Raw genomic sequence first — 22,858 nt, forward strand, 5'->3', positions numbered from 1 at the left:
ACAGGCAGACAGACAGACAGGCAGGCAGAGACAGACACAGGCAGACAGAGACAGACAGACAGACAGACAGACAGGCAGACAGGCAGGCAGACAGACAGGCAGACAGAGACAGACACAGACAGACACAGACAGAGACAGAGACAGACACAGACAGACAGGCAGACAGACACACAGACAGACAGGCAGACATAGACAGGCAGACAGACAGACAGTCAGACAGACAGGCAGACAGACAGGCAGACAGGCAGACAGACAGGCAGACAGACAGAGACAGGCAGACAGACAGACAGGCAGACAGAGACAGACAGGCAGACAGACAGACAGGCAGACAGAGACAGACAGACAGACAGGCAGACAGAGACAGACAGACAGACAGACAGACAGGCAGACAGAGACAGACAGACAGACAGACAGACAGACAGACAGGCAGACAGAGACAGGCAGACAGACAGACAGACAGACAGGCAGACAGAGACAGGCAGACAGAGACAGACAGAGAGACAGGCAGACAGACAGACAGGCAGACAGGCAGACAGAGACAGGCAGACAGAGACAGACAGAGAGACAGACAGACAGGCAGACAGGCAGACAGGCAGACAGAGACAGACAGACAGGCAGACAGAGACAGGCAGACAGACAGACAGACAGACAGACAGACAGACAGACAGAGACAGGACGTGGATGTGCTTAGCGGTTGCCGTGGCGGCCGCTGCAGAAGCCTGGGAGCTCCATTAAGCCTTTAAAACCCTGCAGTGTTTAAAGTCCCCGCGTCACCGCCCAGACGTCACCGCCGAGAGGACACCGCCCAGGGCCCGACGCACGCAGCTCACACGTAACAGCGGCCACGTCACACGGGAACGAATACTGTCATATCCTCAATGACCGTCAATCCAGGGTATTATATATCCACGTGTTCTGTTTTTGGATTGTGAAATAAAAGTTAATCCATTGATCACTTATTTACATGTGGGAGGTGGATAGATACTGTATCGAGTACAGAAAAAACTAAAAAGGTGCATTCATGTTGTGGTCATGTATGCAAATGACTCTAACAGTACCTTCTGTTATGGACTGAAGTCATCCCCCTCCCCAGCCATTATTATCTTGTTCTGCGAGCGTGTGCGTATGGAAATGTGATGGAGGAGGGCAGGCATGTCGACTCCGTTTTGACTGAGTAGTCTTTCATAAAAGAAAGAGTAAAACATTTAAATTAAAGGTGCCCTTTTATGAACAGGCATATAACAGGCCTCACTAAATCATGTATTGCACACGGCGGGGGCCTTCAGTCGGAGCATTGTGTTCCATATCTCCCGAGTCATCAGTTCTGCATGAGCGAAGCCTTCGCGTGTTGCGCCGCCGTCACGGCGAAGTGCACGTCGGTGACGCGTGACGCTTAGAACACGTGTAAAATCGATATCGCACCGGAAAAAAAAACATAACCCAGAGATTCACTCGCTACTAGATAATAAATAAATAAATAATTCCGACCGGACTCTTTCCCTTTAACTGTCGTCGCCGGTGCTCTCTGAAAACACACACTGCAACAGTTAGGACTGAAAGTCAACAAGGAAAAGCCAATAGCTTTTGAGTTGTTTTGTGTTTTTTTTTTGCACGGGCAGTGGTTTTCTTGCTTAAACGCCGATATTGGAACAAAAAAATGACAGAGCAATGAACTTGTAAACATGCTGTAAGTGCTTGTTTGGAATAAACCTCAGCGCTTGGAGCCTGAGAGGGCAATAAATCCAGCTAGTGAGAGTAAAAAAAGTTTGTTAAACATGAGACGGTGGCCGTGGCCGTGTGAAGACGAATCGAACAACTTGGCCTGGATTGGGAGTGTTTGCTAAGCTAAGGAGGGAGGCTAATGAAAGTGAATTATTCAGCACCAGGCCTTGGGTTTGGTACAGCCGTCTGGCTGCTCTGCCCCTGGGGAGGGCCTGCGCCGGTGTGTTCAGGGGATTCAGTCTGCTGCTGTTTACACACACACAGATAGATAGATAGATAGACACACACACACACACACACACACACACACACACACCTATATATTTGGAATAAGGCACTATATAAGTGTATCCATTTACATATACACACACACGCACACACACACACACACCTATATATTTGGAATAAGCATAAGGCACTATATAAGTGTATCCATTTACATATACACACACACGCACACACACACACACACACACGCGCACACACACACACACACACACACACACACACACGCCTATATATTTAGAATAAGGCACTATATAAGTGCATTCCATTTACATATATATACACACACACACACACACATACAAAACACACACTAGGAACGACAAAACATCCCTACACACAAAACATTCCTATTCGTGTGTTAGTCGGGGGAACAGACCGGGTGGGAGGGAGGGAGGGTGGGAGGGTGGGAGGGGGAGAGAAGCAGCTTCATTAGTGGTGCCGACCGAGGCCGGGTCTCTGAGGCTGGGTCTCTGGGAAAGTCCCCGAGGTTGGGTTCAGAGGCCTGGAGGAGATCTCTCTCTTCACAGCTCTGTGGTTGGGGGCACGAAGCGGGGCCGGGCATGGGAAAAAAAACAAAAAACAAACGCTACCATCTCTTTGGACCCACCGAGAGCGCTTCAACCCCCCCATAGCAACCAGCTAACCACAGCCTGGCCCTGACTCACTGTGGCCATGCAAACACACACACAGCTCTATTGTCGTTTACATTCGCTTTGAGTTTCAGTGACTCGGGGGTTTATTATCTCTGAGGCCTCTAAAGCTCTGATACAACAACTTCCAGGCTCTGGAAACGGTTAAAGGCTTTGTGTCCAATTGTTTAAAGGCTTTGTAAGTGAGGTACTGATCACATGTCGTTAACCCTCTTTGAATGGTTAATGTGTAAATATTGATTATTTACTGCTAGTACTCGAGCCCGGTACCAGAGAGAGTAGTCTGGCTAGGCCCAAAGTTTACTGTTGCTGGCATGTCATAAAAGCAAAGCTGCTGGATGTGTGCGTGTGCGTGTGTGTGTGTGTGTGTGTGTAGGAGAGGGAGGGGGGGGGGCAGCGTTGAAGGACTGACTCGTCAGCTTGTGAAAGAGCACAGAGGCCCTTTGATCTGGGCGGACTGACACGTGTGTGTGTGTGTGTGTGTGTGTGTGCGTGTGTGTGTGTGCTATCTCATCTCTCCGGCAGGGCCCTGGGTGATAGCTCTGGTCACAAGAGGAGGGTGAGGTGCGCTCCACTAGGAGCGTGACCTGACCGCTCCTCCACCAGAAAGGGTCTGTCTGTCTGTCTGGCCCCGCCGGGGTCGAGGCTAGGCTAGGATCCTACGCTAACAGCCCCTCTAGAACCTTCCTTCTCTTTCTCCTCTCTTCCGATGATGTACCCACCCTTTTTTTTCCGGGTGTTAATATTCTGTATTGGGTATTTCAGGGAAAACTCACTCACACTAACTCTCGCTAACAGTCCTGTTGATATTGTGTCTTATCTCGTTCGCTACCTACCTACGTATCGTTCAGGGCCGTTTATGATATGTACATTCATAAACAGACACTGAGTTCACTGAGTTTTGGGCCACTGTCTAAAAAAAATGTGGCGATCGTGACGACAGGTCGACCAGGCCCATTAATGTATCACTCAAGAGATTAGATAGCATAGCTGACATGACTTCCTGTTACAGAGGCCTCTCTCTCTCTCTCTCTTTTTCTGACGCGCACGTACGCACGCGCGCACACAAAACAGTCACTCAGACACATACAGACACACAGACACACACACACACACACACACACACACACACAAAGGCCTTCAGTGTGGTAGCCGCCTCTACAGTAAGTGGCAGCTGTGCCCGGGGACAGCGTCAGCTGATGCTCCCTCCCTCCCTCCTCCATCTCACCATCTCCACTATCTGAGCACAACTGTCAATCAAAGTCAGCTGAAACATGTGGCGGTACGGTATCTCCCACCGCCGTAACCCCTGCCTCCCCCGCCTCCCCCCTTGGCCTCCCCCTTCCACTTCCTCCCCAACAGACGTGCCTGACATTCTAGAGGAGCCAGCGTACATTCCTGACATGCCTCAGCCACACGAGGGGGGGAGGGGGGGAGGGGGGAGGGAGAGGGGAGAGAGAGAGGGGGGAGGGAGAGAGGGCAGCGCGGGACATAAGGGTATCTGCTCTTTTCTTCGACTCCCATGTGTGTGCTTGTGTGTGTGTGAGAGAGAGAGAGAGAGAGAGAGAGTGAGTGAGTGAGTGACTGAATATTATGTGTGTATATGTGCGTGGGAGTGTGTGTGTGTGGGGGGGGGGAGGCGTGTGCGTGCCTGCCTGTGCATGTCTCAGTGCGCTTCCCTGTCCTCTCCGAGCCCAGAGTGAGTGTGTCAGAGCGAGTGTGTCAGAGCGAGTGTGTCAGAGTGAGTGTGTCAGACGTGCCGCGTCGTCCACAGGCAAGGAGGCGGCGAGTCCCAACAGTCCGCCGACGTGGCCCCTCCTCTACCTCCTTCCTTTCCTTCCTTCCTTCCTTCATCTGCACTCCCCCCCCCCCCCGCCCCCCAAGGCTTCCCACTATTCCCTACTCCACCTTCATATCCGAGCGGAATCCGGCAAAGGAGAGGAACGGCGAGGAGACAAGGTCGTAGTGACGAGGGAGTGAGCCTATTAGGACGGAACCCGGGTCCAGGGTCAGAGTCAGAGTCGGCGAGGGCTGTGAGTCGACCGGAGACGGAGCTCAGGTGACCCGAGTTAAGCCGGCTCACGTGGGACAGGCCCCGGAGAGAGAGAGAGAGGGGTGGGGTGGGGGAGTGGTGGCTTTGGCTGTCGTGGAGCTACTAGCTACTGTGGGACTTTGCTGCCTGTCACTGCTGTCACTGCTGTCACTACTGTCATAATGTCTCTACTGTCTCTACCGTCACTACTGTCTCTACTGTCACCACTGCTGCTCCTGGCTCCACTCAGCCGACTGTCCACGCCACGCTGCACGGCTGCAGGCTGTTGGAAGCCCTGTTCCATCGCAGGGATGACACACACACACACGTACACACACACACACACAGTACACACACACAGTACACACACAGTACACAACCACTGTTCCATCGCAGGAATTAAACGCACAGGCGCACACACACTAACACACCCACTGTGTGTGTATACACACACATAGACACACACATTACAAAGGTACAGTACACACACACACAGAGGTGTACACACACACACAGAGGTGCACACACACACACACACACACACACACACACAGCCACTCCCCCCGCTCACCCAGTCTGTCCTATAGAACCATCTGTATGAACGGGTTCCAGCGCCTTCTCCAGCCCCCTGCCCATTCAACAGGCAACAAAAGGGCCCGGTGGAGCCATGTGACCGTGAAGGTGAATAGGACCACCGCCGCCACCGACATGTGGGCTGTTTTCACTTTCACACCGAGCGTTGACCTCTAGAACAATAACCCTCTCAGGACACACGTTCAGGAGAGACAGAGAGAGAGAGACAGAGAGAGAGAAAGAGAAAGAGAGAAAGGGGAGGGGTGGTGGGGGGGCTGGTTTTTTTCTTTCTACTCTCCCTGCACTGCGGGGCGCTCCCGAAACGAACAGCCTCACCTTCACGTTCAAAGACCTTCGCCTCTCCCCCCCCCCCCCCGGGGGCGAGACTCAGGAGAGCACTGATCAGACAGCCAGACACACAGGCAGACAGACAGACAGACACACAGATAGACAGACAGCCAGACAGCCAGACACGCAGACAGACAGCCAGACAGACAGATAGACAGCCAGACAGACAGCCAGACATGCAGACAGACAGACAGACAGACAGATAGCCAGACAGACAGCCAGACAGACAACTAGACAGACAGCCAGACAAACAGACAGCCAGACAGACAGACACAGACAGACAGGGGCCAAATCCTGATATCTACAGTCATCAGGCCATTCAGAAGGCATGGGCGCAGTCCGACACATCCACGCGGCTCCCCTCTACAAGTGTGTGTCTGTTCGTATTGACGCTCGGTCGATTGAAACAGACCCAATTTGTGTTTCTGGCTTATCATCGCTTATCCCTCGCCGCCAGAAGCCCCCCCCCCCCGCCCATCCTCACCTCCCCCCCCCCCTCCCGTTGTGATAATAACACACCACCTCAGTTGTCAATGTCGGCAGCGGCGGCGGTGGCGGTGAGGAGCTGAATGAATCAAATAGAAAGAGAGCTTCCTGGCGCTGGGACTGGGGGCAGGCAGAACCGGGCTTGGCAGGCAGTCCGGGTTCGCTGGCCGTGTGACAGCCGGGGTGGCGGGTGCCAACGGAGAGGGGGGGGCGGGGGGCGTCTGCGCTGCATCTCAATGACCAGAGGTGACTCACCCTCTACATAACTGGGGGGGGGTATATATACTCCCCTCCCTCCCGGCTCCCGCACACCCAAATCACAACCAACAGTGACCGGGGGGGGTGACAACAACCTCCCGCCCCCACCTCGTCCTCTTCCAGCATCTCAAGCCCCTCCAACACTAACCCTAACCTCCTTCTAACCTTCCCTAAACTTCTTGTCCCCCTTCCATCCTCTCAGCCCTAACCCTAATCACCCCCCCCCCCCCCCCGATCCCCTCTTCCATCCACCCACACAAACATTCAGCAGGGGGGGGGGGGGTACGCTTTTCATTTGGATGATAATGGGGCGAAAAGCCGGAACAAGGTCTGTGTCAGGGCAGGGAGGAGGGGGGGGCCATAAGTTGCAGCAGCCATTGGCTTTGTGGCGATGTCATGCGTGTCCATGGGAGCCCAGTGTGCTGCCACGGCTGGACAAAAGATGGTCGGGGGGGAGGAGGGAGGGATGGAGAGAGAGAAAAAAAAAAGCTCAAAATCTAAATGATGTCCCTCCTCGTTGGCCCAACTTTGCCCAAGTCAACCTCCAACCGCACCCGTCCTCGTCCTACCCATGCCAGCGCACACACAGTATAAGAGAGCGAGGCCTGGCCTGCGTGCCCGTACACGACAGATAGCCTTTGTAACAGTTGGGTGAGCTTAAGTATTTCCTGTCGTTCACAATTAGGCTACCTTGCCAAAACTTGTCTATCCTTTAGTCACATGCCTGGGAGCCGGGTCTGCTACACTCACACTCACCTGACCTACTGTTCCTGGCAAAGGTCAGAGTTGACAGCTAATGACGAGCGGAAGTGGACGTGGGTGTGGGACTGCTCTATTCCGACTTCAGGGCATGATTGGACCTGTCAGACTTTGCGTTATACTGCAGAATAGGCCCATTGTACAGGTGTGAACTTAAGTGCACCGGGCCTAGATCAATCTAACCACAACTGAAAACAAAACAAATGCACTGGTGAAGAAGTGGCTTGACAAGTATGCAAATGGGGGAAAAAAAGTGTTGGGTATGTTTTCGCCATGGCATGAGCTGTCACACTGCAGTGTTATTACAATGCAGTGTGAATGTGATACCAGGGGCGAATGGTAGAAGACAGCGACAGCAACAGTTACAACACCAGTTTCCAAAACATCATAGCAGGACATCTGTCAAATATCCGTAGGCCTCTTATCCAAATCCCCAAATACCAACGCACTTTCAAGCCCCACAAAGTTAATTGCGCGTATAGGGATAAAGCACTCATACTGACTCATGCTTGAAAGGTCATGCTTAAAGCAGAGGGCCCTCTTCAGTTTGCCCAATGAAAACATGTCAACCAAAGTCTGTTGGTGTTATAACCATAAAAATAAAACCATCATCCTCTCATCATGGAAAGTAATTCAACTAGTGACGTTTAGGCCTACCTGCGTAAAAGCGCAGCAGAGAGCCAATCTCGGTGTTCATCCCTTCCTCTTGCACACGCCAAGGGTCCTTAAATCCAAGTTTGAAGAGAAAGTCATTCTGGATCTGGAGAGGCCTCTCGTCTGGGCCGAGTCTCCTGACGGCCTCGCCGTGCAGCTGGACGTAAAGTGTGGGACTGGAGTCACACAGGTCTCCCTCCAGGTCTCTCGGAGCACCTTGGCAGTTGTCATGAGTGTCCTGAGTGTCGGGTGTGTCACCTGTCGAACAACAGGCCCTGGAGGACAAGGAACCTGCGCTCCTACTGGGTGGCAGACACAGACCGCCCAGACTGAGAGGTTCGAGTCGTCTGTTCGTGGTGGTGCCTGGCCCCCCCGGATCGTCTGTCACCTCGTTTATTAAATGCCCACTGTTGCGACGCTTGTAGTGGGCACCAGAGACAGCGTTGGAGACGCCGTTGGGGACGTGTTTGGGAACGGGGTGGGGGTCGATGCTTGTGGTGGGACAGTCGAGGGACTCCAGCTCGTCCGAGGAGGAGCTGCCGTAGGTGTCGTGGTCGTGGCCCTCCGTGGGACTCAGGACAGACGCGTCTGTCCCCAGGATCATGTCGTCGCTGAGGGAGTCCCGGTGCCGGTGCGCACTGAGCCTCCTGGCCCCGGAGGCCCCCCCGGAGGAGCTGAGGTCATCGGACTGGCTGAGGCTCTCCACGTCCGAACCCGAGTTATTGAGCCCATTATAACTGTCCTCCACTGTCCCGTTCAGCCTGTTGATATTATTATGTTCTGAGTCCAGATCCAGGTTGGAAATCGAATTTAAATCCGACAACGAGCGGGTTATTATAATATTGTCTTGTGACTCTTGTGAGTCCGGAGTAAAAAGTTGCATTGCATCCGATCCCTGTTGCGTTTGCCTCTCGTCGGCCTGGTTCTCCTCCGTGAGGGGTAACCTCAACCTGTCACTGTCACCGGGCTGGGCTGTCACTAGGCCGCCTCGGAATTCCGTCCCAGGTCCCAGGGGGCCCATATTAATATGGTTGCATTTATTGACACTACTCCCATTTTCCTCCAGCTTGCACTCCTGATCATCATCGTACGCATACTTGATATTCACATGACAGTTGCCGTTTTGATCCGTCTTTAGGTGATCTCTGCAAAAGACGCGCAACACAGAGCCAGAGCCAGACTTATTAGTACCACTGCAGAGTTTGCTCTTGCTCAGACGGAGCGCCATCTCGCCGGCGGTGGTGTCCACCGTGCACAGCACCGGCCTGGGATACTGTGATGCATGCACCGTGAGTCTGTCCGTGTGGACGTGCATATGCACGGAGCCCCGGTGCAGATCCCCTCGCACCCACTCCCGGTCCTCGGGCTGCAGTTGCATGTTCTGCCGGCGCCGGAGCAACGTCTTCCTGTCCAGACTCCGGGTGTGCAAATGCAAAGACGCAGAGGAAGGAGAGAGGAGGGCCGGGGGGTTCATCTCGGTGGTGGTGGTCGCAGCGGAGGAGAGGTTCCTCTTCAGCCGTCTCCGTCTCAACAGGAGCGGGTTGGAGCTGGACCGGCCATGGGTCACCCCGGTCCCCCCGTCGAGACTTTCCTTCGCAGCGCTCCCAGACCCCCCCACCACCACCGTAGCCCCCCGAGACAGGTTATTCCCATGCTTTATTGCATTATGCAATGCATTATTCCCGTTCCGGACATCCACCGGAGAGGCAAGTGCCAAATCCAAATGTCCACCACCGTCCGGTGCCAGTGTCCCCTCCCGGGCGACAGACAGAGACAGTCCGCCGGGCTTCTGCTTCTTCAACTTAGAAGTCGCACTTCTTCCACCCGCCGGTCCATCATCCTCCACCACGACAGATCGCCGCGCACTTTCCATCTTCCAAGGACCAAATGAAAGGTAACCCCTAGATCACAGTGCGGTGCGTACTCGGTTGAACATCTAACATCTAACCCGCTACATTAAAAAAGCGCGATTATTATTTATACGAACACAATACGGTAAATGTCCCCGCCTGGGTTTGGGCGGTGGACTTGTGCCGCTGCGACTCATCGGATCCACTTCTTTTGCTTTTTTCTTTCTTGTTCCACTTGGAATCTCCGTTCCTACGCCGTTCCCATTCCCAAAAACATTTTTGGAAATCAAGGAAATCCGCTAAAAGAGAGAGCGCTACTAGGGCGGAGACGCAGCTGCCTGTCTCATTGAGACCAGAATACTATGTATCCAAATACTGAGCGATATATATATTCATGAGGTGACACAAGATGGGGCGCTCCACAACAACGTGTGACGCCTTGTGGGAAATTGATTTTTTACGACGAGTCCTTTTACGTGGTACTATGGAACTAAAAACTACATTTCCCGAAAAGGAGTGCTATTAACATCCGACAGAGGGGGGGCAAGGTTCAACAATGTGTAAATGAACTGTTAGAAATACAACTTGCCTTTTAATTTCGTTGAGTTCTATACGGTTTGCAAGATTTCTATGTATGTGCATGGAGCTGAAGTTTCCGCCCCTAATGAATATGCTATTTAGCATTATTTTCTATTATGGTCCCACGCGGAATTGAACCCACACACCCCTAAGCATCCCCAACACCACGCTTTACCTACCAGGGAAACACGCAGGGCCACATTAGTTGATTTGATATGTCAAATGGAAAATTCATGGGTTTTATTTTTTATATTACAAGCTGACGTGGAAATGATATTGTCAGTTGAAAGCATACGCTGATTATCTAACGTGAACAGTAATACTGATTAGGACCATAGAAGACACACATTTGTATTGTTTCAAATGCAATATTATTTAATTACATATGCTTTTTATAGCCTTCTATTTATACTACTTTTTTTGCCAATTTCTTTGCTCATTCATTGTTTTACAACTTGTATTTGCATAAGTTAGCTTCGGAATGTTACATTAGAGTCCCCTTGGACTAGTGGTGACGAGGCAAATAACTTGAGCACCATCTCATCAGGACGCCATTTCACAAGGCCACGCCGACTGACCGATTTTCTGTGCTGTTCCGTTACATTGTTGTCTTACGCCACCTAGTGGCGCTTCTCCTTAGATGACGATGCCCTCTTTAAAGTATTATGAGTGTGGACGAAACCTTTGGATGGAACACCCCTAAACGCATCAATTTACTCTGAAGGCAGGTTATCAAGATATAGCTGAAATGAATAAATAAATGAATACATAAATACATATTTCAGCAGGTCCCCCTTGTGAAAGAGGTCTTTCAACCTCAATTGGACTTGCTATATACATAAAGGTGCAATGAAATAAAATAAAAATGTATCTCCAAAGGCACAAAAAAAAACTGTTTAAACGGCCTTTCAACTGCTTCCATCTTCTCATCTTTCGTGGATATTGTGACTGTGTAAAAATGAAACTTGATTGGCACATAGTGAAAATGAATTGACAACAATGACATGTACTTGCTGGAAAAATCCTTTTAATAAGATTTCTTTGACAAACAAATAAGTCTACCCGTTGCATGCAGTGTCCACCTGTGCAATTGAAACCATGACAAGAGGGTAGGCTATTGGAGACTCAGTTATGTACATCATTGTTATAATACATTTTTGTACTGGAGTTATGCTGGCAACAAGGGACCTTGAAGTAGACTTTACAGACATTTCGGACTAATATGAAAGTATGGAAGTATGAAAAAGACAACATTGTCAATATCGTGTCCGGGGCCGCCACCACCACACCCAGATGAAGGGCGGTGTAATCGGTGAAGAGTTTTAATTGGATGAAACGTTACCATACAAATTAAATCTATATGAAAATCAAAAAAACGTCCCCAATCTTGGATGAGTGAGAGTCGGATTGATTTTGAAGGGGCACATTCCAGGTCTCAATTCCCTTTGACGGCATTGGATACAAGGGTGCACCAACTTTAATCCATAGGAAACATGAAGGGGGTAACTATATGCCAATAAGTACAGTCAAAGACTCGTTGCAATGTATTCACAGAAAACATCTTGTCTTGGGACTTTCAATCAACGGCTGCTGAGATATGAAGTAGCACTACTCGTGCTGTCCTATTGCTCATAAAAGGGGAAACGGACAGTAAAAAGCTGTACTTTGGGTTGCGGCCAATGTGACGCTCCAAACATGAATAAGACGGTTGTTATGAATTGTGGCACAGACAGTGTCAGAGCAACAACATTTGCGTGCACACACTCTCTCTCACACACACACACACACACACACACACACACACACACACACACACAGGGATGGGTGAAAAAGCCAAAGTAGTAAGGCAGCAGAAGTCTCCCTTTAAAGGGTTAACAATGTTAGCTACAATTCCTGGGCAACCATACAGTGGTATTATTGCCATGGTTTGAGAAAACATATTTTGTCTAATAAATGATAGTACACAGACTGCAAATATACAATGGAGTTTAATAGAGACAGAGATCCTTATACATGGTCATGGAAAGTAATCTAGAACTTTACAAAGTAGGGGGAAAAGCTTGCTTTCAAACTCTTTGATTCTCTCCACCTACATGTGTACTAGTTTATTGCTGAATTCATATTCCTTGATTCCAACAAAATGACAACATCCTCATGTTGGACTGAGGCTTAAAGCAGCTACCCCGAATTGCAATTTGGTTGGCCCACTATCACAGGGTAAACAATGTGGTAAAACATGGTGTTGTGCTTCAGTAAAAAAAAAAGTTTAAAAAAAAAAGTTGTTTTACGGTGAAATGATACGGAATTTGTTGTTAAACCTCCTCTCTGATCTGGACAGATAAACAGCATACTACAGGTAACCTCATGCTACAACCCTATAATTCTCGCCATAAAACTACAACTCTGAGGGCTGCCATGTAATTAAACTTTCTCCCTGGCTCCTTACTAAAGCACAACCCAATGTTTTCTGTGTTATTCACTGTACCGTCCCGGGCAGCCCAGTTCTCAATAACAGACTGTGCCTTCAAGTGGTTTGTAAACTGAATCAAATTGACAGGGAATTGTCATTGGGATACTCACAGTCTTGGATCAATGATTTAAATAACCTGCACAATACCCTAAACTTTAAAAAAAAAGAAAAAAAAAAAGAATGTGATTGGCATGATGCTGGAATCATAAGGAAGCTGGTTCAAGCATGAAACATTAGCTCATCTCTGGAAGAGGCTTGTATAGGCTTAAAGGTGCCCCCAATGACATTTGGAAATCAAACTGGGTTAAAATGAATTACAACAACCTGTGTAATATTAAGCAATAAGTGGCAAGAAAGTGCTAGTATCTAATATTATGTTCAACTTAAGCAAAAAGTGCATAATTCCAGTATTTCCAAGTTTCATTGGGGGCATCTAGTCCATGCTTCTAGAGACCTTCAAAATAAGAGTGCATGTCTTTTTCTTGATGGATTAACCTATGCCGATACATGTTGGCCAGCGACCATTAACCATTTATAAATCTACATCATATGAAATACGATGGTTTCACATTGCAACTTCAAAAGATTAATGCAGTACCATTTAAAAAAAAGAATCATAAAATCCTAAATTGTGGCCATTGTGATTCCAATCCCATACCTACTGTCCATATGTAAAGCCATTTCAGTGATGAAATATCCCTACCCAGAACAACCAACAAACACACTTTATGACTGTTACTTAACTTTTCATATCAATGGTGGTTGCATTCTCTTGTTTGACGTTATTTTTGAAGCTAATGATGATCGCTAATGTTGACTGAAAACATCAAGCATCAAGCAAAAACTGTTGAAGATCTAAAGACTTCCAGGAGGGCTTGATAAAGAAAAATGAAGGTTATGCCTTCCACACAATAGCCTTCCCTTAAGCAAAACAAATACTGAAAGAACCATTTACAAGCAGAGTAAAAAAAGAAACGTAACAAAAACAGATTCATGTATCTACATTAAGAAAAGAAAAGTGTTGTGGTTTTCATCAACGTTTTCCTATTGACAGAAAGAATATTGCTTGTTCTAAAGTATAAAGTGGAAGAAAAACGACTGAGCGACAGAAAGAAAGTGCATTGCACTTATGTTAGCAGAGTGCATTGACCATAGGACCGCAAACAAGAGAAAAATGCTTCATTCAAAAATAAATAACAGTATTGACAAATGGGTATCCCTGGATAGCGAATCCAACTCTTCATTGAAGGGTCCATCCAGAATGCTGTGACCGCCCCTAAGCCACATCACCAGCAGTTAAACGAAAGTGTCACTTTTAAAAACAAACAAAAAACGCAAATAGAAATGATATAAAAAGCTGTTTATCCCTACACATACACAGTGCATATCTGCCAGCTCAGCTGAGCTGCATTTTTTCTTTTTTTAAAGTCCACCTTTGAAGATCTCTACATGAAATGGACGGTACTGAAGCGTTAAAATCTTACTCCCCTACCTCTGTATAAACACAATGTACAATTTGAGAGAGCACAAACATTGTCTGTGCTCTTAAAATTCACAGTTAGCAACAGATATCAACATTGTCGGTATTTCGTGTGTGTGTGTGTGTGGGGGGGGGGGGTTTGGAGTAAATCAAGTTGGGATTTTGTGGTAATGATACAGGGTGAACCCCAGAGGGCGCTATGATCTAAGAAGAGAGCGGGGGGGGGGGGGGGGGGAGAGGGGGGCGCTGAACCGCTCCCACACTCTTGTTCCTCTGAATCATTTTCACAGCCGTTGCCTGACCACTGCATATGGAGCTCCAGCCGACACAGCCCGGAGCTCATCAGAACATGTCATGGCGAAGTCCAGAACATGGATTCTCTCTCACTTTCGCTCTCTCTCTCTCCCCACATGGTGATGTCCATCTCCTCCCTCGGTCTGTGGGTCATGGGGGGGGGGTTACAGGCGACATCATGGGCAGGGAGGGTCTCGGGGAGTAGGTGTCCAGCAGGTTCGTTAAGCCCATCCGTGATGAGGCTCAGTAATGAAGAGGGGACGGCAGGTATCGTGGCAGTCAATGGAGATGGCAGGTGTCCAGTCAAAACCAGCCCCGGCCCCATCCCGCAGAACACTGAGCGCCTACCTGAGAGCTCAGCGCAGGGGAGAGTGGGTAGACCTGGCTATAAATAGTGGTGAGAAGACTCTCTCTCTTTCTGTGTGTGTGTGTGAGAGAGAGAGAGAGAGAGAGAGAGAGAGAGAGAGAGAGAGAGAGAGAGAGAGAGAGAGAGAGAGAGAGAGAGAGAGAGAGAGAGAGAGAGAGAGAGAGAGAGAGAGAGAGAGAGAGAGAGAGAGAGAGAGAGAGAGAGAGAGAGAGAGAGAGCTGTGCTACTAAAGCAGTGACTGTCTATATCTCTGGGGTAGGAGTACCGACTCAGTTGCAGGGGTATTGAAAAGGCATTTCAGAAGACATGGCCTTATTGTAGAAACGGGCACCATTTTACTGTCCAGCACTTATGGTTCTCAGTGAAGGAATGACACCAGTCTGGCGTTCCTCTAGACAGTGATGGTCTACGGTCGGTGAAACCTACAGGACAAAAAAACAAATTATACATATGTATATATATATATATATATATACACACAGTATATATCCCAAAGGTCAAACCTGGCTGGAATGGACTGAGTTTGACTGTGTTCTTGAATGATGTATGGTGCAAGTATTTACATGGTTGTTCAATCTATTCCAGGCATAGATTCATGCATGTTTACGTACAAAGTTATACAGTCAAACCTTATGCAGATGCTCTTTACCTGGTTAAATGGCGACTCGACTCGTGCACTTCCATCTCGTTGCTCTTGAAGTCGTTGAGTTCCTTCCGTATGGCTGCCTGTGGGGGACCAACAGAACGCCAGGGTGAGGTGGGGAAACAAAGAGGGGTTGACTCCCAAACAAACACTCCTTTAGTCTCACTGCTTTAGAACGCTTCATGCATCATTTACACATCTTAAGGTCACAAATGATTCGGTCTGTTCACTCCCTCAAACACAGATTCCACTCCCTCCCTCCCTCCCTCCCTCCCTCCCTCCCTCCCTCCCTCACTCACTCACTCACTCACTCACTCACTCACTCCCTCACTCACTCACTCACTCACTCCCTCACTCACTCCCTCACTCACTCTCCCTCACTCCCTCCCTCACTCACTCACTCACTCACTCACTCCCTCACTCACTCCCTCACTCACTCCCTCACTCACTCCCTCCCTCGCCCTTCCCGTCTCTCCCTCCCTCCGGTCTGAGAGACGGAGCAACAACAACAAAAAGGGGGGAAAAAGAAACCGCGGTTCTGCTCATACAAGTTGCTAAATAACTAAGATAAGGACCAAGATAAAGACTTAAAAGTCTTTGCATCTAGCGTCTTTGAGCCCCAGAAAAAGCGCTATATAAATACCATTAATTATTATTATTATTCAAAGTGTATTGGCAAATAGAATGGAATGAAGGTATTTTAGATGCTCACAGAACTTAGACTTTTTGTGTGAACCCATCCCTTAAAGACTCACCAAGCCATGAAATCTCAACTATTTACCAAACAGCTTCTTTTTTTTTAAAGACCAATAAGGAAAGCATATCTCTACTTAGTTCTCTGCAGGTGCTTCTGCTCTTCTATTTTTCTTGGAATCAACTTCACACAAGCAAAAGCTGATGAGACCAGACCGCTAAGCCGCCACAACGATCTCTTTCAATAAGATGAGTCAAACTTCCAGGAACAGAGACTGTGGCTCAGGCCTTTTCTGATAGGCTATAAGCCCCTGCCGTGTGCGCCACAGACGGATGATGTCATAGGAATGCCTAATCGACATGACTCAGGGAAGCTATCCCGTCTACTTTCTACCTCAACCCCCTAGCCTTATACGGCAGGAACACATGTCGCTAGGATACCGTCGAGGCTGTTGGGGGTCCTGAGGCACAGTCCGTCCTCTCATTTCTTTATGCAACGGGGTGGTGGGGGGGGGAGTGGGTGGGGGATGGGGATATTGCATAACACCACGCGGTGCCTTGTGCTTTTCACATGAGGTCCTCAGGTGTTGACCCGGTACAATCAGAATCCCACTTCTAACACCAACGTCACTGGGATGACGCAGATCGCCCCTCTTGTACCCCCCCCCCCCCCCTTCCAAAAAGAAAAAGAAAAAAAGAGCTCATTAGAAGTCCAGAGTTGAGGCCCCATCGGCCGGCGAACGACAGGAGCGCTTGGGGGTATTTACTCACCCAGCAGTAAAAAAAGGAAAAAAAAGAAAAGAACAGCAGCTGAAGTTGAGCTGCCATAAGAGGAGAGGATAACAAATGACCTGCATTATTCTCCTGCATGACGCTTTTCTCCACATTCCACTCTGAAGGGCGGAGGCGGCTTGAACCAGAGTAGTCAGCAGAGAGGGACTGTTGTTGCCACGGCAGCAGTTGTTGTTACGGTGTCGTTATAAGGTACCAAATACGGCCCAAGGGGGCTGTGAGTGGACCTATTTCTAGCTGGCAAATTTACTTTTTCTTTTTTAGCATCATAATTAAATAGACAAAGGAGTAGATCATTTAAAAAGGCCCAAGAGCCCCAAGGACAACAACCCCAGGACAGCAAGTGATTGTAGAGTCATAAGGAAGACTTGTGATCCTCTTGAAGCGTAGTCAGACTTGATAGGCATGCCATGTAGAGAGATCCTAATCGCCACAATTTGACACTGAGATGAGACAGCTCAATTGTCAAAAGCTGCCAACGCTAGCATCACTTAAACACACACACCACACACACACACACACACACACACCACACACACACACACACACCACACACACACACACACACGTCACTACTGGCCTTGTCCGCTGCTGTGAGCCGGGTCCAGGGCTTGTCTGCCCGCCGGTCATAGCCCTCGGCGTCAGACACCTCCACGTAGTCGCTGAAACGGATGAGGATCTTGGCCTGCCTCAGCTCCTCCACGGTGGGCCTCTGGCTCAGCTGGAACACAAGGAGCAGCGGATGTGAACGGGCACGTACGGACAGAGGAATGACTGCTCTATAAAGAAAAAAGTATCAATAGAATCAGCGCTGGACTGAACTACTGGGCTGAGGGCATCACCCCCTACATCCACACAGCGAACAAAGCAGACTCAAATGTACTCAAATGACTGACCATGTTACTGTAGCTATGAGCAGAAACTATTGTTACTGTACTACAGTATCCTCCAGCCATTACGTTAACGATACAACCACAGGACAGGGGTCCCATGGGCATTGGCGATTAGCTCAATTCGTACCATGAGAGTAAAACACAAACAAACAAGTGTGTGACGTTTGTGATGACAGGGCCACTCACACTACAAACCCTGAGGTGTTTTTGTATTTAAGCGAGCCAGCGGGTGAGCGGAAAGTGCTGCTATGCAATTTCAGGTGAGAAGAACACGCCCGTCACCTCCCCCGCCATGGGGTGTGGAGAATCTGGCTCGGGCAAACTCGGAGGGACCAAGGGCACTGAGGACATTGCAGTCCCCCTGGAGAGACCTGGGAAATGTAGTGCTGTGACTGCCACTGACTTCACAGATTTCACTTCTCTCACCCCGGATGAGTCATAGGTTCTGGTGTTTGTTGTGCTGTGAGAATATTTCGGTACACACCGACCTCTTGAAAGCGAACAGCGAGTGTCGGCTTATTCTGTGGCCTTGGGAGAGTTATAGGTCGCATTTTTGCGAGCTATTTTTCTACTCAAAAAGGATGGAATCGGCAGTTCCACGTTTTTCTGAGGGACCCTCTCCTCCTCTCCAGTCTTACCTTTCGCGATAGCCGTCGTTTTATCTCCCTCTTCTCCTCCAACTCCTCTTGCTCGTTCCGTGCTGTGGGGAAACACAAGGGTCAAGGGTCAGCCGAGTGTTTCAGGGCACCCATGGCGTGTGTGAGCTGCTTAGGAAATGTTTGAATGTTACTGGAAGGAGACTAAAAGCACACCATTTGCATAATACGGCTTGTTAAAATGCTCCTTAATAATCCACGTTGTGTCATTGTTACCTGTTTGGAGGGATTGCGTTGCCGTAACAGAGGATGTGACTGTCTTTCTCGATCCGTGTTCTGACTCGTGATTCCAAGTATCTGTGCAAAGCTTCCAATTTTGTATAATTTATAGTTTGAATAGAAGCTTGTGTGCATTGTTGTGTGTTTTTCCTCAGGCCACTAATCCTGGGGGCATGGCCTTTGACAATAGCTGAAGTTGTTTACGTTAGCTAGCTAGCTAATTTAGAGAGCCTAGCAAGTAACCCTACACGCGAACTAACAAGCTACTTTACCTAGTCAATTTGAAGACACCTTGAACAAATAAACATGTTTTATCGAAAGGAAGTGTGGAGGTGACGTCACCTTCACTTCAGGGTTTCATTTCAGACCTAAGTTTGATGTTATATTTTTTCTATTAGCTATTTCTCATATTTATGCTAGAGCAACAACTACAAGAGAGGAGGGAGTAAACATGTAAATATGAAAAATAAAACTATTGTTCAGGGCAGATACTTTAACATTGGATCAACTCATTAAAGTTACATTAAAAGACAAATCACGCACTTCTTTGGGGACATTGGGTTCAGACGCTCCCCCCCCAGTACTCTTTAGTCTCATGGATTCATCTCAAGCTAATTATCAGGCAAGAGGCCTCCCAACTTAGAGGGAGTTAAAAGCACAAGGAAGCTAAAGACTGGAAGCATAAAAATACAGATCAAAACACTACAGTCTGTGTTTAACACACATATACACTTTCTACCCTTAAGTTTAAGAGTTTCCTACCCAGACAGAATGCGCCTTCTGATAAAAAACAACAACAACTAAAAAACATGCCCATTGTTTATCTGACTTATCTGGCAGTATGTTGTGGCGGTTGGGAGTTGAGATTGACATTCAAGTCCCCCTCCACCACCACCACATCGCCCCTCTTTCTGCCAATCACTCAGAAGCCTTCAGGGAGACTACTGCACTTGTGGTAAATCGGTCTTTGATGAAAGCAGGCAGAGTCCCAGGCTACCCTGGGCCTGCTGCCTCTCTCTGATACAGAGTGTGTTTGAGCTACAGTGGGGAACGAGTCTCCCTAGGACAGGCTCCTCGGGGAGTCCTCCCGCCCGCTGCTTTGCTTTCTGATGAAGGAGAACCGCCAAGAAAGGCAAGATGTTGATATATCGGGGGAGGCTCGTGGAGGCAGAAGTCAGAGGATGGGCTCGTTGTAAATGCATGGAAAGGAATCATGCAGGAATGGTATGAAATGTGCTTTTGCGATACCATTGCTTGTTCCATTCCAAGCATTATCCTACGATTTCTGCCTCCGCCAGCCTCCCCTGATGTACACGTATGTGTGCCATTGGCTTAGGGACAAAACAGGCTTGTGAAGTAATCAGGTTGCATCAGTTTTGAGTTTGCTTGCATAAAGATTGATAATTTAAAAATAAATAATTCTATGATGCATAATGATACACTTACCGAACACTTTATTAGGAACACTATACTTATACTGGGTAGGGCCTCCCTTTTCTCTCAAAACAGCCTACATTTTTCATGGCATTGATAACACAAGATGTTGGAAACATTCCTTTGAGATTCTGGTCCATGACGACATGATTGCATCACGCAATTCCTGCAGATTTTTCCTGGGGCACATTCAAGCTGTGAATCTCCTGTTCTAACCACATCCCAAAGGTGTTCTGTTGGCTTCAGATCCGGTGCCTGGGAAGGCTTCCGAAGAACACTGATCTCTTTGTCATGTTCATGAAACTAGTTTGAGACGACTTTTGCTTTGTGGTGCATTATCATGCTTGAAGTAGTCATGAGAAGACGGGTACATTGTGTCCATGAAGAGATGATTGATTGGTATTAACGGGCCCAAAGTGTGCCAAGAAAACATTCCCCACACCATTACACCACCTGAATGAATGAGAAGGGGCACAGATATTCCTAATAAGGTGTTCAGTGAGTGGATGTGCAATAGGTTTCAACTAAACGATCAATGGGTGGGGTACATTTAATTTATAGTTTTCAATAAATACATTTATAATCAATACTCTAAAGCGGCTTCCTCCTTTTTTCTTGTCCTCTCCGTCTAAACTGATCTGAGAACACACAGAACGGGAGAAAGCAAAACTAGATAATTGCTTTGACTTCTGTTGAAAGAAAAGAGACAATAAGAGACAATAAGAGGAAGCGATATCAGACCATGAGGTGCACAGCCACATCTCTTGGGAATTAATGCTGTCGCTTAAAAGGGGCAATCTGGGATTGGTACATACATTTTTTGATAGCCATTGCTACTTGAAGAATATAACTTATAGATGCCTCGTGAGGTTAGTTCAACTCTCTTACCGCATCAGACCACAAAATATAAGCTTGTTTTTTCTCAATTGTTTGTAAACAATGCAATTTGTAAACAAACACTGTATCGAAACATGATTAAAACATGTTTTTTATCTCATGGATGGTCAGTCATGGCATCCATATGTATTTAAGAGTAGTAAGACTTCTCCCATGACTCTGGCTGTTTAATAAAAAGGTGGCAGGGAGACCGCTTTGTTATTTGAATGTTTGAATCCCAGATTGCGGCTTTATAAAGTGACGATGCGTTGTGTGATGCGTTTAGGCTTGTACTCACTGTACGTACGTTTAAGGATATTCCTCTGCTCCAGCTCCTCCGCCGTGGGCCTCTGGCTCAACCGCCTGCAGACGAACACAGCCACGGTCAACTCAACCACATCGGCGAAAAAACACGGTCAAATGTCACAAGAGCAAAAACAAACGGCAACACGGTCAACCCAATAGAAACCAAAACCAGCAAAAGAACTGAACTTCAACTGAACTTGACATTTGTTCAGTCGTAGAATAGCTCCGGAACAAAATCAGCCATTTCAAGTACACCAAAAAAAAAAAAAAAAAAAAAAAGCGACAGAAAACTCCAGCGGTAGTTTCACTTCGTCATTTTGGCGGGAAAAAAATGCTTGCGGGGCTGCTTAAAAAAAACTTGCCATGGCACTGGAGCGTGGCCTTTGACAAGCAGCAGAGGAAGATGGTGGGCTTCTCTTCCTCCACGTCGAGCCAGTGAGTCACTGCTCCTGCTGTCACTTCTCCTTCACAGGGTGTCTGTGTGAGTGACAGCTCTCGAGTGCCAGCGTGAGTGACAGCTGAGGTGGCACACGTTGGCATGGGTGGCATAATAAATTAAAACATTGGCATCTATCAGCAGTCAGATGTGAGTAGAATCTGACTGAACATTTATATATACAGTATATATACATGTTTATTTATTTATTTGTTTTGGATTTTAACTCTTTTTTTATTGGTGTTTTTCCACAATAGAGCTTTTGTCAGAAATTGGTGAAAAGATGTTATAAATGGACATACAGAGAATAAAGGTTTAAAGAGATTGTGTATATAACAAAAAGTTTGCAAACAAGAAAATGTAAACTTAAAAAAATAAGATTTTTTTTTTTTTCTTCTCCCTTTTCATATTTTGTGAATACATTTGGCCTGTTATTCAAATAATGGGAAATCGATGGCTGGGTGGATTCGAACCCGTGCTGCCTTATGTGTTTCAGGGGTGGTGTCAGCATGAGTGCGGTTGGCTGTGTGTGTCACGCTCTGGCACAGAGATAAGCTGTTCTCGTGCAGCGCGACAGTTGGCGCACTCAAACGCGACACGGAAAAAAACGATACCGTGTAGCAGAGATACTGTTCAGTTCAGCCGACCGCGGTCATCCCTTTTTCATAACCCTCTCTATTCTTTGAACGTCTGACTGTGTCAGAGAGGAGTGGAGTGACGGAAGCAAGCCTGAGATTCTGGAACCCTTTCGGCTGACCCTGGATCAGGTCCGCAGGGATGGCGAAGCCAGCACACGGCCTTCTGGGAAGACTCAAGGTGCCAATCACCACAGGCAGACAGTCAAGCTAGCTAGGGCGGCTAAAATAAACCTCCCACCCTGTCTTTAACACGCAGGGAGGAAGGGGGAGGGAGAGAGAAAGAATGAGAGAGAGAGAGAGCGGTGTCAGCTAAGAAAAGCAGAGACTGCACTCCTCCTTTCCCTCTCTCTCTCTCTCTCTCTCTCTATCCATCCTCCACTCTTTTCGACTGAGTATTATCCTTTCACATACAGTACAGGGAGGGAGGGGAAGAGGGAGAGAAGATTGAAACAGAATCAAAGT

At 48.0% G+C, this 22,858-nt stretch overlaps 2 protein-coding genes across 2 annotated transcripts in view; both read right to left on the reverse strand.

Annotated features, from left to right (window-relative positions):
- The window catches only part of LOC308172155 (PH domain leucine-rich repeat-containing protein phosphatase 1-like), a gene marked incomplete at its 5' end in the record, with an annotated part of 44,527 nt that extends 34,884 nt beyond the window's left edge, over positions 1-9,643 (reverse strand). The window contains one exon of the mRNA XM_080547066.1: positions 7,774-9,643. Within this exon, the coding sequence (XP_080403192.1) occupies positions 7,774-9,643 (1,870 nt within the window). The remainder of the gene's footprint in view (positions 1-7,773) is intronic.
- Positions 9,644-15,455: 5,812 nt separating this feature from the next.
- Positions 15,456-22,858, reverse strand: part of LOC308171762 (phosphatase and actin regulator 1-like) — a gene marked incomplete at both ends in the record, with an annotated part of 31,914 nt that continues 24,511 nt past the window's right edge. The window contains 4 exons of the mRNA XM_080546639.1: positions 15,456-15,532; positions 17,515-17,659; positions 18,470-18,531; positions 21,315-21,379. Coding sequence (XP_080402765.1) covers positions 15,456-15,532; positions 17,515-17,659; positions 18,470-18,531; positions 21,315-21,379 — 349 coding nt within the window. The remainder of the gene's footprint in view (positions 15,533-17,514; positions 17,660-18,469; positions 18,532-21,314; positions 21,380-22,858) is intronic.

This window comes from Nansenia antarctica (genome assembly GCF_963989245.1).
Source record: "Nansenia antarctica genome assembly, chromosome: 16".
Taxonomy (NCBI): Eukaryota; Metazoa; Chordata; class Actinopteri; order Argentiniformes; family Microstomatidae; genus Nansenia; species Nansenia antarctica.